General features: G+C 48.6%; 1 protein-coding gene and 1 long non-coding RNA gene across 9 annotated transcripts in view; both read right to left on the bottom strand.

Annotated features, from left to right (window-relative positions):
• The window catches only part of RPS6KA1 (ribosomal protein S6 kinase A1), a 41,586-nt gene extending 38,391 nt beyond the window's left edge, over positions 1-3,195 (bottom strand). For 3 of the 4 annotated variants that reach the window (XM_075774009.1, XM_075774012.1, XM_075774011.1), the window contains exon 1: positions 3,027-3,195. In XM_075774009.1, the coding sequence (XP_075630124.1) occupies positions 3,027-3,089 (63 nt within the window). In that variant the 5' untranslated portion in view covers positions 3,090-3,195. The remainder of the gene's footprint in view (positions 1-3,026) is intronic. The other variant, XM_075774015.1, reaches the window with a different exon arrangement.
• Positions 3,196-8,392: 5,197 nt separating this feature from the next.
• LOC142604837 (uncharacterized) lies at positions 8,393-15,222 on the bottom strand. 5 transcript variants are annotated; one of them, XR_012838680.1, is made up of 5 exons: positions 14,774-15,222; positions 13,739-13,821; positions 12,768-12,885; positions 10,240-12,086; positions 8,393-9,517 (listed from the first exon to the last, which is right to left on the bottom strand). It is a non-coding gene; the product is annotated as an uncharacterized LOC142604837 (long non-coding RNA). The 5 variants fall into 5 exon arrangements; XR_012838682.1 differs by lacking the exon at positions 14,774-15,222 and having other exon boundaries at positions 10,240-10,327; positions 10,528-12,086; positions 13,739-14,110; XR_012838681.1 differs by lacking the exon at positions 14,774-15,222 and having other exon boundaries at positions 10,240-11,939; positions 12,024-12,086; positions 13,739-14,110.
• Between the last annotated feature and the right edge of the window lie 1,418 nt (positions 15,223-16,640).

Here is a 16,640-nt window from a genome sequence, read left to right as displayed (position 1 = left end):
CCAAGCAGGAAGGAGAAGGAAAGAAACCCTTCACCCTACAGCTTCCGCTAGTTTGACACAAGGACGAGACATTTTATTAAGTGGAATTTATGGATCTTGCCTATTGCAGTTCAGAGAAAGGAAATGATTCTGCAAGACTAAAGATCTCCAAAAGAACTCGCATAGCCCAAACAGACCGAGGAGTCTAGGCACAAGGCATATTGGAGACGAAAGTTGCTGGGCTTCCTCCCCTATCTTTTGATCATTGTTTTATGCATTGTTCAGCTAAGATGCTTGAAAAAGATAGTTATTCATGAGTAGCTCCTGCTCAATAAAAAGATGATACACATATACAGGCAAAAAGAATTAGCTTGAAGTGGTTGGGTTTGGTGTAATCCCACGTCAGTTGTGTTGCTGTACGTTTGTGTAACAAGAGTTTAAAGAAAAGCATAGCCCCGATGACGGTATCCATCACTACGGTGATGAAGTCATTCAACTTCACTCTCTATCACTTGTACTCTGCCCCAGCCAGGTTTTTCTACCATGTAAGCAATATCTGAATAATATAAGCAGCAGAGAGAACAGGGGAAGGGGAAAAAAAAAAAAATATTATGAAGCTAGCTCAGTCCCCAGGACAGAGGGACTCGTCTCCTGCAAGGGATCAGTTCAAGCTCCCACTGCCACCCGCTCCCACGCGTGTCCCCGGCTGAGCTCCGGTGTGCTGGGACAAGGGGCGCCAGCCGTGACTCGTCCCCAGCAGCAGACGGCCAACGCTCCCGGAGCGCAGTGGAAAAACCCCAAATCCCTTAGACAATGGGACTGATGCCTCCACCAGCACGGTGACAGCACCTCTGCTCCGTGACTCAGAAAGCAAAGGTTGGAGGAAGCCGGTTTCTAACCTGGATGGCAGCGATCCCAGGGCAATTTACGTAACAGGCGTTCCAGAAAAGTCTCCTCTGTTTCTCAGTGGTGCCACCTTGGCCAGGAGTGGTAAAAACTTTCTCCTTGGGCCCCTGCCCTTGGTGATTTTAACCTCTCAAGGTGCAAAACTCCCCCCCGAGCCCTGGTCCCTCTCCGCTGTTTGCGGATACGCTGCTGGAACCCTCTAACGCCTGGCCCAGGCGATGGCAGCCAGGTTGAGAGGTGAAGAGCATCCGTGTTATTTTCCTCACCGGAGTCAAGTGCACGTACCTGCTCACCTCAAAACAAAGGGAGGTAAATCGCTAATGTCCCACTTGTGAACCTGAGATGTAGAAACACCATCTGCAGAAATACCACCTGCAAGCCGCTCCTGACCCTGACCTAGAGCTCTGGCCAAGGTGGGCCGGGGAAGGGGATAGCTCGGAAGCCAGCTGCAGTCCCGTCCCCCCCCCAGTTTCAGTTTACAATGAACCCACCCGTTTCTAAAGCACTGGGGAAAACAGTCCTTGCTGCTGCCGTGATCTTCACAGCTGACTCGGGCTGACAAACGCACCGGACCCCCCCGGCCGTTTCCGCTCAGAAGAGATCCCGTGATGCTGACACAGCGCCTGCCTGGCACCTGGAGACCTGGGATTAAGCAGTAAACGAATCTCGCCCACGGCATTCACCGCCCTGGGCACTGGCATTAGTTTCCTCCCATTACAAGTCTAGTTGCGTTGTCTAGCTTTTCAGGCTATCTTCCTACTTAGGAAGGGAGAAACCACAAATAAAAAGCTCTGTCTCCCAGCAATAACCTACACCCCGGCTCGGGGCGCACGGCGTGATTTCAGGAATCACGATCAAGTCACCGCAGGACTTCCCTCCTCTCCCACCTCGGGCACAAACCCATCCTTAGGACTCAAGCGATGCTTCAGAGCGGATGCTCTTAGAAGCTCTTAGCCCACCGCACCTTCGCGCCAGCTGTTTGGCACCCGCAGTGGAAGCGGACCCTCCACCCAGCGCCCCACCTGCACGAGGGGGGCTCTAGGAGAAGCCGTGCCCTATCTGGCCGATGAAAATTAGGCAATCTCGCCTCCCGATCGCCAGCAGATCTCCCCTGCTGTCGTTGTGAAACGCTGCCTCCGCTCAAAGCAGAAATCTCTTAAGAGGCAATTTTAAATAGGAAAGAGCAAATCTGTCCGATTAACCGTCGCGGCATCCCTAGGCACGACAGAGGAGCGTGACAGCATCGAATCCAGCCAAAACGATGGGAAAGCACCAAGGTCTGAGTGAACACCTGGGACAAAATCCCCACCATCGCTCTGGTTTCTCCAGGAGAGCTGCTACTTCCAATTTGGATGAGAAGATGTTGAACTAAAGAGTGTCAGAGCACAGTGCCTCAGCTGGCTGCTCTGCGACGGGTGAAAACTGCTACAAGCTGTCCCTTTATTCTGAAATGGCTGTGATGCAAGCCTGCAGATGCGGACAGACGCTGTGCACCGTCCTACACATCTGGCTTGGAGGTGTTAATTAGAAGGAAAAGAGCGAAGCAGAAGGGAAGAGCGGATATTCAGCAAAGTGACGCAGGACCACGATCGGAGTTTGAAACACAGGCCTGCGAGCGCAGCTGGGGCTGGGGAGGCGGATAGCGAGGAAGCCCGGAGGAGAAAGACCCCAAATCCGAGACGTTTATTCCCCGGGCCTTCCGCAGGGACCGTTTTCCTCTCTGTCTGGGAAGAGATTTAGGGGCACGCTGCTCACGCTCCCCGAAAAAATCCAACCCTGCAAGGGCAGCAGCGGGGCCAGGAAGCCCCCGCCCGGCCGGAGCCCCGCCGTACCCACACCGAGCCCCGGAGCAGCCGGCGGCGGCCCCCGGCACCGCTCACAGCTCCGGCCGGCTGCGACCCCCCCGGGGCCGCCATCCCCCCCCCCCCCCCCGCTCCCCGGGGAACCGCAGGGACGGGGGGCACCGCGGCAGGGAGGGTCCCGCCGGCCGGAGAACGGGGAAGGGGAGGGGGGGGGAGGCCGGGCCGGACGCTCCTTTGTTCGGCGGAGCCCCCCGGGGGGTGTGTGTGTGTCGGGGGGGGGAAAGGCGCGGAGCCCCCCGCCCCGCCTGCCCGCCGGGAAGGGCCGGTGCCCCCGCTCACCTCCGTGTCCAGATGCACCAGCTCCATGTTGGGCCAGGGCTCGGCCAGCTGGGCGAGCGGCATGCTGCCGGCGGGGCGCCCCGCGGGGCTCGGAGGGCGCGGTTGGGCTCGGAGCGAAGCCCCGAGCTGGGCACCGGCTCCCCGGGCCGGGCCGGGAGCGGCGGGGCGGAGCGGGGCGGAGCGGGGCGGAGCGGGGCGGCTCCGCCCGCCGAGCTGCGGGGCGGGAGGGGTCCGGGCCCGGCGGGTTCCCGGGGGAAGCCGAGGTGGTGGCGGTGCTGCCGTGGCGGGGGAACCTTCAGCAAACCCATCCCGAGGTGCAGCGGGTTTATTAAGGGACGATGGTGATGATGATGATGGGGATGATGGTGATGATGATGACGATGACGAGCCGCGCGTGGATGCCACAGGCAGCTTGCGTGGGTAGCAGGGGGGGCTCAGGGACGATGGGTTCCCTGCCAGCTGCACCCTTCCCTGGGCATTTTGCCCTGATCAATTTTGGATGCAAACAGAACTCGCAAGTGCTGGCAGGGTGCTGCTCGCTCCGCACAAGGTGAGAGGGGCAGTCACTGCCTGGTCATGTCTACCAAGGGAATCCTCAAGGCACCAAGAACACCCCAACACCAAACATCTACTGAAAAATACACGGCACTGAGTGGCCCACTCTTCCATGCCTTGGGAAGGGTCTTTTTTTTCTTTTTTCCCCCTCTAGGAGTGTCCAGTTGTCTCACCGTACACACAGTGCTGCACAGCATCACCAGGAGAAGAGGTGGTGACGGTAAACTTGGTGACACAATTCAAACTGCTGCTTAAAGCAGGAAACTGCTCTGGGAAATCCGGATTCCAAGTTTGAGATGTGCAATGAGTCACTGTTCATCACCACCTGCAGTGCCCCTCAGCCTTCCTTACAAAACATGGATAAAAAACCACATCCAGCCTTCTGCGGTGTTTGGAGATCCTCAGGGGGAAGGTGCCTTAAGCCCAAGTGTTCAGAATTCCTGGCAATTCTCACCTCCTACGTTTCTCAAACAGGAAAAAGTTCCCTTCTACTCACATTTTACCAAATCCCAAAAGCACCATGTTTTCATGTTTCATTATAAAATTATTTAAAAAAAAAAAAAATCTTTTTAAAAGGGTGCATTGCTAAGGGTTGACTTCATCAAGGTGTGGCTGGAAATATTTAACGAGCCTACGTGAAAGCCTATACAGCTGGGGTTTTGTGTTTGGGGGTGGCTCTCCCCGGAAGCTGGGGGTGTACAGCCCTTAGCCCAGAACCTCTTCAGAGAGGGCAGCGAACTCTGAAAAAGCCAAATTAGGACAAAGCCCAGCGCTTTGAAAAATCTTCACAGCACTTGAAGTTAATCTGTAAGTCATCATCAGGACCTGCTTGTGATTTAGGCTAGAGCTGTCATCTTTTCTGCACGTGGGGGAATCGAGTGTAGAAAATTCCCAAGCTGACAGCAAGTGTTTGAGCCAAGCCTGGGAACTGCTGTCTCCACGTCCTGCGCTTGGAGCCCCCCACCGTGCCAGAAGCGTTGGAACCCCAGATGAAGGCATTAAATAACACAAATCCACCCGACTGGTGCTAAGCGAGGTCCTGTTATAGCCAATTAAACTCATGTCACTTACTGTCGGAGCAAACTGAAGCAGATCTTGTGGAGAGTTATTCATTCAGCTCCAAAGCTGTCCGTAATTTCCCCTTATTGCCTGGTACACGGCATGCCGTCTGGTTACATCCATCCTCCAGCTGCTGCAACCTGCTTTAAATGGCATCAATAACACGATGATGTCAATACCGGCATCCCATTTACCTTCTTCATTTGTTTGCAAAACACATTTCCCTTTCCTTCCGCTCTGCGTGCGTGTCGGATGGGTGCGGGGTAGGAACGCAGAGGGAGGTGAGTGTAGGACAGTGCTCTCCACATCCTTTCTAGAAGGAAAATAAAATGAGATGCCTCTCTGTAACCTGCCCCATGAACCCAACCTTTGGACATCGCATCCTGGTGCACTTGGAGCTTCCCGCCTGGGTGACGAGCCCACAGGGAATGTTTAAGCTGTAATGCCAGGCGCAAAGGCCGTTCCCCATCAGGTGACCCACCAAACGCCTCCCAACTTCCAAGGAGGGTTAGGCATGGAAGTCAGGCAGGATGAGGTGCTGAGCAGTTACCTGCAGCGACCGAGGGGGTAATCTCAGTCAGGCCGGTCATTAACTCCTGGGAAATTTCTGACTCCAAGGTCACAACTGTTATTATAAGCAGTAAAAAAAAAAAAATAATCTTAAGAATAAAAGAAATTAATTTTGAAGTGTTGAAAAGTTATAGGGTGGTACAGTACCTAGTAGAAAAGCAAATCTTCATTTTCAAGGTCCCAGTGAAAGGTTAGTGGGAACAGCCAGAGGAACGTTTGCAAGGCAGAGCAAGGCCTATTGCAACTCGGTGAGGGACGGGAGGCAGGAACCGCCGCTGCTGCTTCCGTCCCCTGGCAGGTCTACCGAGGTGCAGAAGGTCCTTCGTATCTCACGGCAGAGAGACAGGCAGGCTGACCGTGAACTTGACAAAAGCCAGAAATTACGAAGCTTTGTGGAGCAATGACTTCTTTAGGCTGGAAGAAAAAGACGGCTTTAAACCCACGGGCACCGCTGCACCTAAATAAACCTACCAAATTATCCTGCCCACTTCTTTTAAGAAAACAGCAAATTAAAGACATTGGGAAGACCACAAACAACTTGTGCATGGCTATTCCCTGCAGCTCTGCGCTTACTTTTGTTAAAGGAGAGGATTTTGCTGAGGTGGCTCTACAGCATCCTCAATATTATATTAACACCCCCAAAAAAGCCCAGCTAATTCAGCGGCAGTGCTGGGTAGACAAGCTAAGGTCTCTCAATCCCCAGCTCCAGGACCCAAAGAGAAGGAATTCATCTGCTGATAGAAGCTGTCTGGTACCAGAGTGACCTCCACCAGATAATGCTAAATCGCAGTTGATTAACAGAACGTGAAACGCGGCACACGAGATGACTGGTAAGTCCAGGGCAGGATGTCTGGGTAAGAGAAACGGGGTAGTGGTCTCCCCCAGGGTTTGTTTCCTAGTCAAAGAACAGCTATAAAAAGCAGCCCCTATCCTGAAAGCAGGGTACAAACACTGTTCCTTGGAGAGCCTGCTGTTTGGGTGAGTGTCATGGCTAAATACAGTAATTAAAACATACATACTGGCATTTTTCTGAGACAGTTGCAGGCTGGGGAGAGGAGCTGCTACGGCAAACAGAGACTCCGGATCAGCTGGATGGTCCTTTTGTCACTAGCACACTCGGTGAAAATTCAAAATGCTGTGGGGTTAGTTTGGTTTTAAAAACATTAAATCCTCCTCAAATACAATTGCAGACGGTTTTGCCTCTGCAGCTGGCTGGCTTTTGGTCTGTAACCTTTTCCTTTTTGGGGAGGCTGACAACATTCGTTCAGCCAGTTATCCCCAGAGAAGCACTTCCAAAGCGGACGTTATCGTCCTTATCCACCATCACCAGATCCAAGTTTTCCTCATTGTACCAAAAGCTGCCCAAGCGATTCTCCGCCTAACCCTACAGTAACTCCCTTAGCTCACCGCATCCTTTCTTTTTACCAGGGAGCATCTCTCCTTCACTGCCTGCTTCATGCTACGCTGCTTTTACACATACCAGGAAATGCAAAAAAGCTTGCAGGCACGAGAACTCGCAAAGCCGAGTCCCGAACGCCTGCTACAATTTACAGAATCGTGTAATCTGCTTTGTGTTTATGCTAAGACAGTCGTTTAATTAGAGCTCACAGCAACCCTCTTTGTATTTTTAACATTGACTAATCAGTTCTGTAGTTCATCGTTATCCTCGCTGTACTAATAGGGAAACTGAGTCATGTTTTCAATAGGTTGTCAGGGCAGAACTTGAACTTCACATCCTGTCTTCTAATCGCCGGCTCTCAATTCACCATCTCATTTCCTTGCCTCCTCTGCTTTGTTTTGCCGCTACAAAGGAAGAGATGATAGATCACCTTGTTTTGATCCCAGGGACACATTTTTCCTTAGCGTGGTGCAAACGTCACATTGCAGATATAAAGCAGGGGCCGGGAAACGAGAAACTTTGGCTGCGTTTAACAGCAGAACTGCTTTTTGCTTTTCCGACAGATTTCTTTCCGTTCCTTAGCACCGTGCGCGATTGCAGCTGCCTCGAATGCCAGAGTTTTCCAAGGCAGGTCCAGGCAGCGGTCGGAATGCAGAAACCGCACCACAGCAGGCAGCGGGATGAATCGCTCCTTGGGGAGCGCGGCCCAGGCAGCTCTCATTCCCCCGAAACGGGGTTTGTGCGGACCAAAGGCTTCTTCATAGAGCAAACACCTTTAACCTCTGCCCGTACTTCCCGCAAAGGTGAGCATCAAGCTACCTTCAGAAATGCCAGCGAGCTGTGCAAGGTGTCTAGCGTATCTGAAAGCCTTTCTTTTGCAGAATATATTGCATTTTGCCTGCTGGTTCTGCAAACTATCAGTCTGCTAAGCCCACCCTGCTTCTCCGTGGTATCACTGTAAACCATACCGTCCCTCCACAGACCGGCTCTTCTGAAACATCTCCCAGGGAGCCCCCGGCTGAAGCACAGACAGCTCAAGCCAGGGAAGAGTTTTGCTAGCAGAATCGATTAAGCCGTTGGCTCCGGGAAACGCGCTTAATTAGTGAATTTTGCACCTATCTCGCAGGAACACTGAGCTGCGGCCAAGAGGTGCCTTGAGGAGAGGGAGGCCTCGGAGCTGGGATGTGCCCTGGGAAGGCAGGGGAGGCGATGGGGAATCTGCGAGGCAGCGAGGCCATATCTGCTGGTTGTCATGGATACAATCGCTGCCGGTCTCCTGTATCAGTTACCTTCCCTTTCCTGGATGCAAATAAACGAGCAGTGGTCTGCTCCTGTTCCTATGCAGGACACAACCCCTGACAGCCAAACAAAAGGAGAAAATCATCTGTTTCAAACCCAGACATCTCCTTTTTAACATCATCTGAGGGGAGAGTGGGAGGTGACTTGCTTTTTCGGTATTCGAACTATGCGAGTCTGATAATACTCTGCCCAATTACCCGTGGTGCTGCCCTAACCTTTAGCTATTTCCTAGGAACTCAGAGGAGCTGTTTTCACAGCCCATTCGGCCTTTGCTCTCCCTCAGCCTTTTGGATTCACGACAAGCTGCCACGGACTTGGACTCTGCCAGCTGCACGCGCTTGCCGTCGCCTTAGCACACGTACCCGGGCAGAACTCGGCGGGCTCCAGTGACTTCAGCTCCCTGTTTCAAAAGGAAAAACGAGAGGTCAAGTGTGGCTCAAACTACACCTGAGAAAGGCTTTTTTTTTAAAAAAAACCCAACATATAAAATACAAGGAATTGCTTTATTTTTAATTTTAATTTTTAAAGCAGGTTTGCAGCCCAGGTGGTAAGTTCTTTAGAGCGAGTTATCTGGCACATTTGGTTTTTAATTAGCATACAGCTATGTTTGTAGTTTATTTCAGTGTAGTGCTATGCCAGGGAGTGATAACATGAAAGAGAAAACTATTAGAAACTGTAAACAGAAGTGAAACTGCTGGGCCTGTTTTCACTGTCCCCTAGCCAGGGAGAAAGCTGAATAAACAACAGTGCTAAGTACAGTCAGTTTTTATGGGGTTTTTAGGTTTAAGAACTTGTAAACAAGTGATGGGGCTTTTAAGTGGATACAAATAGATGTCCTTAGTTTTGTGCTACTTACAGAGCAAACTGAGGTGCAGAGGTCCCAGTTTCTCCAGACAGGGAAGGGGAAAACAAAACCTCATTTCAGCAGAAACCCAGCTCCGGCGAGAGGAAAATGTCATTCCAGTGTTCGCGGTCTCAAGCCTACGTCACGCAACTGAACAAGTCTCGTCCTGCTTAATAGAGGGCACACGCAAATCGTGTGTTCCTAATTACCCCATTGCACAGTTTGGGACGTCGTCATTCAAGGTTAAAAAAACCCCCAACAAACCAACAAAAAAATTTCAAAATTGGAAGTGAATTTCAGAAATCCGGAGGAAAAGCCTAAAGACCCCAGTGAAGTATTTTTCTTAGGGGAAGAAGCAAACTTTATTTCTGATTTGTTTAAGACTGATATACTGGCAGTATTTTATTTCTCGGTCTTACAAAACAGAGGCTGTTGCACACATCCGGGCTTGAAAAGCCACATCACAAAAATAACCAGAGAAATAAACTTCCAGAATATGAGAAATAATCCTTACTGGGAATATTTTGGCCTCATGACCAATTGTTTTACACAGGAAGACATAATACAAGGACAATTTTCTAGAGAAGTGTGGGGAAGAGGTGTCTTCATCATGCAGGGAGAGAGAAGCAGGTCTCCAACTTTTCTTCTAACAACACTCGTTTCCTCTAGTTTAGATGCTGCTTGAGGCAGCACCACAGCACAGATATCACTCAGGCGGCTTGCGTGGTCAGGTACAGATACACGTCCGTGGTGCTCAATGGTTTCCTTGTTGGGGAGTGAATAAAAGGCACAGTAAGTTCAGGGATGTCAGAAATCCGATTAACTGGCAAAAGAAAACCTATCCGTCCCTCATCAGCGTTACAAAAAAAAGAAAAGATTCTGGAGTTAGTGAGGCTCTGAGATATTTTGCAGTGTTGCATGTCTCAGCACACCACAAACCGGTGCAGAAATACAAGGTTAGTACTTTGCTGCTTGACTGTTTCATCATACTCCCTCCTTGCTCCCCCGGGGACAGGATCAATACCTGACAGCAGAAGAGAATTTGCTAACGGTGGAGGACCTTTTTGTTTCTGCTTTTTAAATTGCTCTTTTCCTCCTCTCTTCTTCATGATGAGTAAAGGAAGGGAGCTCAGAGACTGCTCTTTAGACCTTCTTCTCTCCAAAAGAGGCACTCGTGGTTTATATTAGCAATGTAAGGACCGTCCAGCTGGGCCTTTTCTGGCTCTCTCTGAGGAGAGGCTTGGTGCATTTCTTGTTCAGTTAACCTAGAGGACTCACACCTCTGCTGATGAGGGAGGAACCACTTGATCCTCAACTAGAAAAATCCTCTCTCAGAATTATTCTGTAGTGCCTGTACAGGCATTAAAAGTTCAGCCCCAAGGGCTGAAAATCCACCTGCTGATTCTTGTGTGCTGCTGCCATTTCATTGTCATACTCCAGAATTGCTCAGAAAAGATAATTTCGAAGATCAAAAGCAAGAAGCTTACTTTTATCTTTCTTCCGCTAAACTTTGTGGGCACCAGTGTGATCAAACCCATTTCTTTGTTACGCTGCGGCTGTGCCTTTCCTCTGTCACTGTAAGAGGGGAGGGCAGCGTTGCTCAGATGCAAGGTTCGTACCGCTGGGGACTAAAGATCTTTTCTAAAGAAACGTGTCCCAACATTCACATTTAAGAATTCATAAAATAAGCACATAAAAAATTTAAAATAATCAAAGACTTCTCAATGCGCAGGGAAACCTCCAGCACCCAGAGCACTCAAGGGACGTGTCCTCACCGTTGGTGGGACCTCCCGTCTCTGCTCGCACGTGTGTCTCCAGCCACCGAGGAAAAGCAATCTACAACGTAAAAACTTCGGCGACGGGCACTCAATAGACAGAGAAAAGCTTCGGCGCACGCTGCTTTATATCAATAAAGGTTTTGCCAGAGGCAGTGAGCATTTCGAAAGGTTGCAACTCTGGAAGGTGGTTTGAATTTTGCCACTGACTTCAGTGACAGCAAAAATGAGACTTGCATGGTAGGTAATGACTCCTTCCACCCTTTTCCTGTGAGAAATCAGGTATTTGCTCACAACCTGGTTTCAGAAAGTCCTGGCCAGACCTGCCATCTTATTTATTCGTCTATTTAAAGTCTGCGCAGAATCATTTTCCCCCTCAACCATAAGAATCCACTAACATAATGCTGGAGATAAATATCCAGTGGCAGCAGGCCAGCATAAGATACAGTGGAAATAGGGTCAGTGTGTTGGAAATGGATAATAAATAACATCTGATGTAATGTTATTTAACTTGAAAGTCTTCTCTCGAATATAAGGACTCTGGGGTATGCTACAGTCCTTAAAATAGTACAAGAAACACAGTGCTATTAGCTGTTAACACTCATAACACCATATACTTGTTAAAAGGTAATATTGATCAACAGAGATGGAAAACAGGGTTTTTTTGGCAGCTGTTTGCCAAGTCCTTGGAAATTAAGAAGGGAGTCAATTACCAACGGACAAAAGTCCCTTCTACAGGATCACCAGCTCACTTCTGGCACAAGCTCGCCTGCTGCCAGAAGTGTTTTGGAAGAGGATACAGGCGGAAATGGATGGGTTGAAATATCATCACTATACAGACAGAAATGGATGGCTTGAAATAGCATCACTATGGCCTTAGAAATGAATCGTTCAGTAAAGTGAAAGGGTTATGTCAGAAAGCAAACCAGTCCGGCTCAAGAACAGGGTAAACCAGCCTACCCAGAGCATCACTTAGTTACCTCTTATGGTCCTTAGCACAGTTCTTAGCACCAGTCACGGGGAAAATTGAGTTATTTGCCTCCCAGTGTAAGAGGGGAACTGTGTCTGAAATGCAAAAAAATCAGCAGAACCTGAGCGTGGGTGAGGTGGCGACGCTGGAAGAATCCCTCTTGCGAGGAAAGCCCGGTATTGCACGGGGACTTACGTAAGGCAACTGTGCATGGGAACTGCTGCTGGGTTAGCTGCACACAAGTGCAGAGAAGCCACAGTTCTGTCTTCACCTGTGTCTGGTTGTGTAATGAGCTACCTGCTCAGACACCGTTTCTTCATACCGGGCAGGAACCCAACACCTTTGATTTCAAAAAATAAATCGTTGCACTTCTCACCGCTCTGGTGCACAAAGGCAGCGAACGCACAGAGCCGGCACCAAGCACACAGCACGTGAGAAGGACCTTGGGATGACATTGGGGCGTTTTATCTTAAACAATCTGTTTACTCATGTGTGCAAGCCAGGCACCGTATGGAATATTACCTACCTGGGGCCGGTACACTTCAGTCTGCTCGCTCAGGCAGCCGTGGGCCAGCCAGCCCGACCACCTCTGTGAATGACAGGAGGAAAGAGTCATCAGCATTCCCAATTCCGGGCTAAGGTGGCCTATTCCCCATCCCCCCCAACCCCAAACTGTAAGTTCAATTTAAAGCTGGCTCATCCTTGCTTTGCTGATAGAAATTGCTCATGCACCGAGTTAATCAATAAACCAAACTCCCAAAGCGTTCCCCTGCAAACGGATAAGAACCATGGTCTGCTCATTTTGCTAATCACTGAATAATCACTGTAGGTTTGTTATCTAGGAACTAGTGGGGCGTAGTGACGGGGCCTGTTTAATGGAGACATGTGAATAAAATCTACGTCATATTTTTCAGTACAGTGCACACTCAGATGTCCCTGAAACATTTGGTTTCAATGTTTGCTACATCTTCATGCCACAGCATTTATACTTGCGACTGGAAATCTCTGCCTTCTACCTTTTCCCTATAATTCTGGGTGGTGTTTTGCCTACTTCATCCAATAAATGCATAAATCCCTGCCCCAATAAATGCATAAATCCCTGCCCCAATAAATGCATAAATCCCTGCCCCAATAAATGCATAAATCCCCGCCCCAATAAATGCATAAATCCCCGCCCCAATAAATGCATAAATCCCCGCCCCAATAAATGCATAAATCCCCGCCCCAAGCAGGCACTGAGACCTGAAGAAAAGGAATGAGTTTGGCTTACCAGGAACTCATTTTTCCGTTTTGCATCCTCTTCAAGGAAGTATCACGAGGGTGTCAAGTGCTCCGCATGCAATCTCGCCAACTCTGGGAAGCAGCCGCTTCCTTTCCAGCTTTACACACTGCTCCTCGGTAAAGGTAAACATGGAAAGCATGTGTTAGAAGGTGATAACCCAACGAGTAAGGTATTTCACGATGTAAAAGGTGGAGGAAAACCGGCTCTCTGGAATCGATGGTATTGCTTCAGCCCAATACAGGTTATAGGATGGGATTCTGTAATGCAACGCTGGTCAAAGTGGCTGGCTAGCAAACCGAGCACAGAGCTTTACAGCGTCAGAAAAATCACGCTGCTCAGACTTTTAAGGAGCATTGTCAATTAGCGCAAATATTACACTTCGATTTCCTAGATTTAGCTTGTAGAGAAAAAGCAGGCAGACTCAGAATACTGGCATCCAAAAGCAAAAGGAGACTTGACAAAAAGCGCAGGAAGCTTTTCAATAAAAAAATTATTATTTCGTTGAGCAATACCATTTATTCTGTAATCTCAGGTTGAAAATTCAGCAAATCCGATATAAGTAGTTTGTACCAACAAGCCTAAAACTAACCAGGCTTATATGATACCTGTTTAAATCTGGGTTTAAGATAAAGTATCCCTTCCCTAGTTGAGGACAGATGAGATGGATAGTGGCAGCTCTAGTTCAGGCTTAAATGTTCAGGCCATGTGTCACAGCAGCTGCAATAACTGCCCGAGGAAGAAAAGGAATGGTCCAGTGGTTCTTAAAATAGAATTTGGGAAGCCTAAGTTCAAAGGCCTGCTATACCACGGATAGGTTCCTGTGAGATGTCGGCTACGCCTGTAAACTGAAGATGAATTGAGCACTCTGTCTGGATTTCAAGCAAAACCGGAACAAAAACTGGAAAGCATTTGCATACTGCGATTGTATGATACATTAGAGAGGCTCAGAGGAGACTCACACTGCTCGGGCGCTTATCGATCCTCCGGAGGCGGCGGAAGAGCAGGGCGATGGAGGTTGCTGGAGGAGCGCTTCTCCCGCTCTCTAGAAGCAAATAACACACATTAGATTGCGACGAACCGGGCTCCAGTCCCCCAAGTTTGTTCCCAGACAGCTTGTGCTGCCTTTGGACGCTGCCTGCCATTTATTGGCTCCCAAGCACCGATTCTGTGTTTCCTGGTACCACCGTGTGGCGAAGGGAAGGAACAGGCTGTTAATCAAAGCGGTCGGTTAATGAGCTAAACCAGCGCTACCCAAATCCCCAAGTCCACTGAGCTGTGGTGTGGAGGTACGGCGAGGTTGCCAAATCCAGCCGTTCCCTGCCAACGTGCCTTAGCTCCAGCTTAATTTTGCAACCCTGCAAGAGAAATGAATTCGGTATCGATGGAATTTTTCCTTCCTTGATTTCTGCAGGGCTTGCCAACAAGGAAGCTAATTTGGTCATGGTGTGGCTGGGAAACCTGGGCATCTCGAACCAGGCTGCGGTCCAACAAAACCTATTCACCAAACACCCGCAGCATAGTAACAATCTCTGGTATTATCTCCAGTAAGAAGGAAATTACAAGAAAAACTAATTTAATTGCCTAAGTTTACAATCAGTCCTCAGGCTAGACTAAGAACCCCTCATATATGTACATTCAGTTCTACTTAGATAACATTTATTTCCATCAACAATAAGCACCGAGATACCACTTTATTAGAATAAAGGCACACAAGATCTCCTGTCTGGGCAATGCTAAAATGGTAACCTAGTGTATCTAGATTAATAGTAACCTAATAGTAATTCCTCTCTTGCTGTATACACAACAACAACAACCTAGAAGCTTGAGAGCAGGGAAGAGCTGTTGCCTGGAGGGAAATTTATTAAAAATCCAAAAGTAAACTCAGTGGGATAATTGAGTGAGATAAAATGAAATCCGCTATCAAATCTGTTTTGGAGGGGAAACGTAGAAAGTTTGGGGTATAAGTATCCGCAAAATGCAAAGTCTTCCAGTACCTGCAGGTGCTTTGGAAGGTGGAGCGATGAGATGCCGCACCTCTGGATCATCTGCAGCGGGACCGTTCCTTCTATGTTTTCTTAGCACTTCCTCCAGGCTGGTTTTATGCACCTAAGGCGATAACATGTTCTTGTTTGGAGGTTTTAATGCGTTTTAATAGACCCCACATTTCGGAAGTTTCCCCTGATGTTTTCTGTCGCTATTTCTTCTGTCACGCTATAGATTTCCTGGCACCCTAAACATTCCCTTTGCAAGGAGATGGTTAAAAACCAAAATGATTGTCAAAATAGTTTAAAAAAAAAAAAGCCCAGCCTTTCACATCAGAAGTCTTCCTAACGCCAGCTCACTAGAGCTCTTTATTAGGCGGTATCTGCTCCTCATTAGCCTCAATCAAACTTTACTCAGATCAGCTCCCCCTGTGCCATCTCCTTCCCCTCCCTCGCCAGCGAGGACAGACTCGCATTGTAAATTGTGAGTTTAACTATAGCTCCATTTCATCTCTACGAACTGCAGGATAAGGACCCATTGCTCAGAAATTAGAGTCAGCAATATTAGTCCCCGGGTATGGTATTACCATATCCGGGATGATTTAGGGACAATGAAATCCCCGTGCCATCGAGGCAGGTGATTCTTCTGACACAAATGATCCTTCAACTCAATATTCACTGAAATTGAGTCCATTTTCCTTCCTTGTTCCTTTTCATACCCACCCGTGGCAGGGCTCAGCAGATGGGAGAAGTACCTGTCACTTTTTCCAAATATAACTGAGCTCTGTGAATGCAAGATGAAAACTGCTGCAGGAGTAAATTATCCTGAAACTCAAAACTGTTAATCCAAGGGCACTGCAGTAGGAGGAACAGGGACAGGAGTTTGTCATTCTCGGAGAATCCTCTCAACACATCTAAGTTCACTCGTTCTCATACGTTTTTGTAAGCCTGACAATCCACTTTCACTTGAAAATAAAAACACAGTTGGGGTAAAGGTGGTTCTGTAGGATTATGGTAAGCGACCCACTGGCCTGCGATTAGCTCACATTAACTTCTTCTGGGGTTTAATTGTCACTTAGTCCACTGCTTTGGGGAGTCCAGAGACGTTGCTCTATCACTTCTCAGTAATCGAGATGTTCTAAACACCCCAGCAAAAATGAGAAGTATTAGAAAAACAGGAATCATCCATGGGCTCCGCTGGAAGCCTGCCCAAGGTTTCAGCACCGATAAGAACTCAGCCACTCTTAGCCATCTTACCTATTAAGAGGCAAATAAACGATAACAGAAGTTTGGGTCTATTTCCCAGGCAATTTGTGCTGAAATTAATAAACTGTGAAACAATTTAGCCGTATAGTAACCAATTTTCCCTGGATTTAGACCATACTGGTACACAACTACTTCTTCAAGGCCTGATGAGGAGCACTGAACCCACTCACGCGCCTTTCTGCTCTCGGTGGCGACTTTCTGGATCCTGGATGCGACCGTTCCCCTTCGCATATAAGCAGCTGCAGCTCCGAGCAAGAGATTCCTCCGGCATATTGCATCAGGCTTCTGGTTCATTGTACGTCTCTTGTGCAAGTCAAGTTTTTCTGCAAGACAGATAAAATGAAGGTGGGAAAGGTGTCAGACAGCAGAACAAGAAAAATTATCATGTAAATTGACAGCGAATGTTCAGAACTGGGGTAATTAGCAGAAAGACAAAAAGCTTTCGTGTCTTATTCTAAGTACGGGACACATCCAACGTACCCAGCGCTGCCTAACAGCCTAGCGCAGCTTTCACAGTAACGGCTTAAAATGAAGCGACGCAGCTGTTCGACCATTCCCAGGATCCCAGCTTTCCCATCCAAAACATCACCTCAAGATATCGACATCTGAGAAG

The sequence above is a fragment of the Balearica regulorum genome, chromosome 22, assembly GCF_011004875.1.
Source record: "Balearica regulorum gibbericeps isolate bBalReg1 chromosome 22, bBalReg1.pri, whole genome shotgun sequence".
Taxonomy (NCBI): Eukaryota; Metazoa; Chordata; class Aves; order Gruiformes; family Gruidae; genus Balearica; species Balearica regulorum.
Note: the sequence above shows the minus strand (reverse complement) of the source record. Positions and strands in the feature narration are given on the sequence as shown.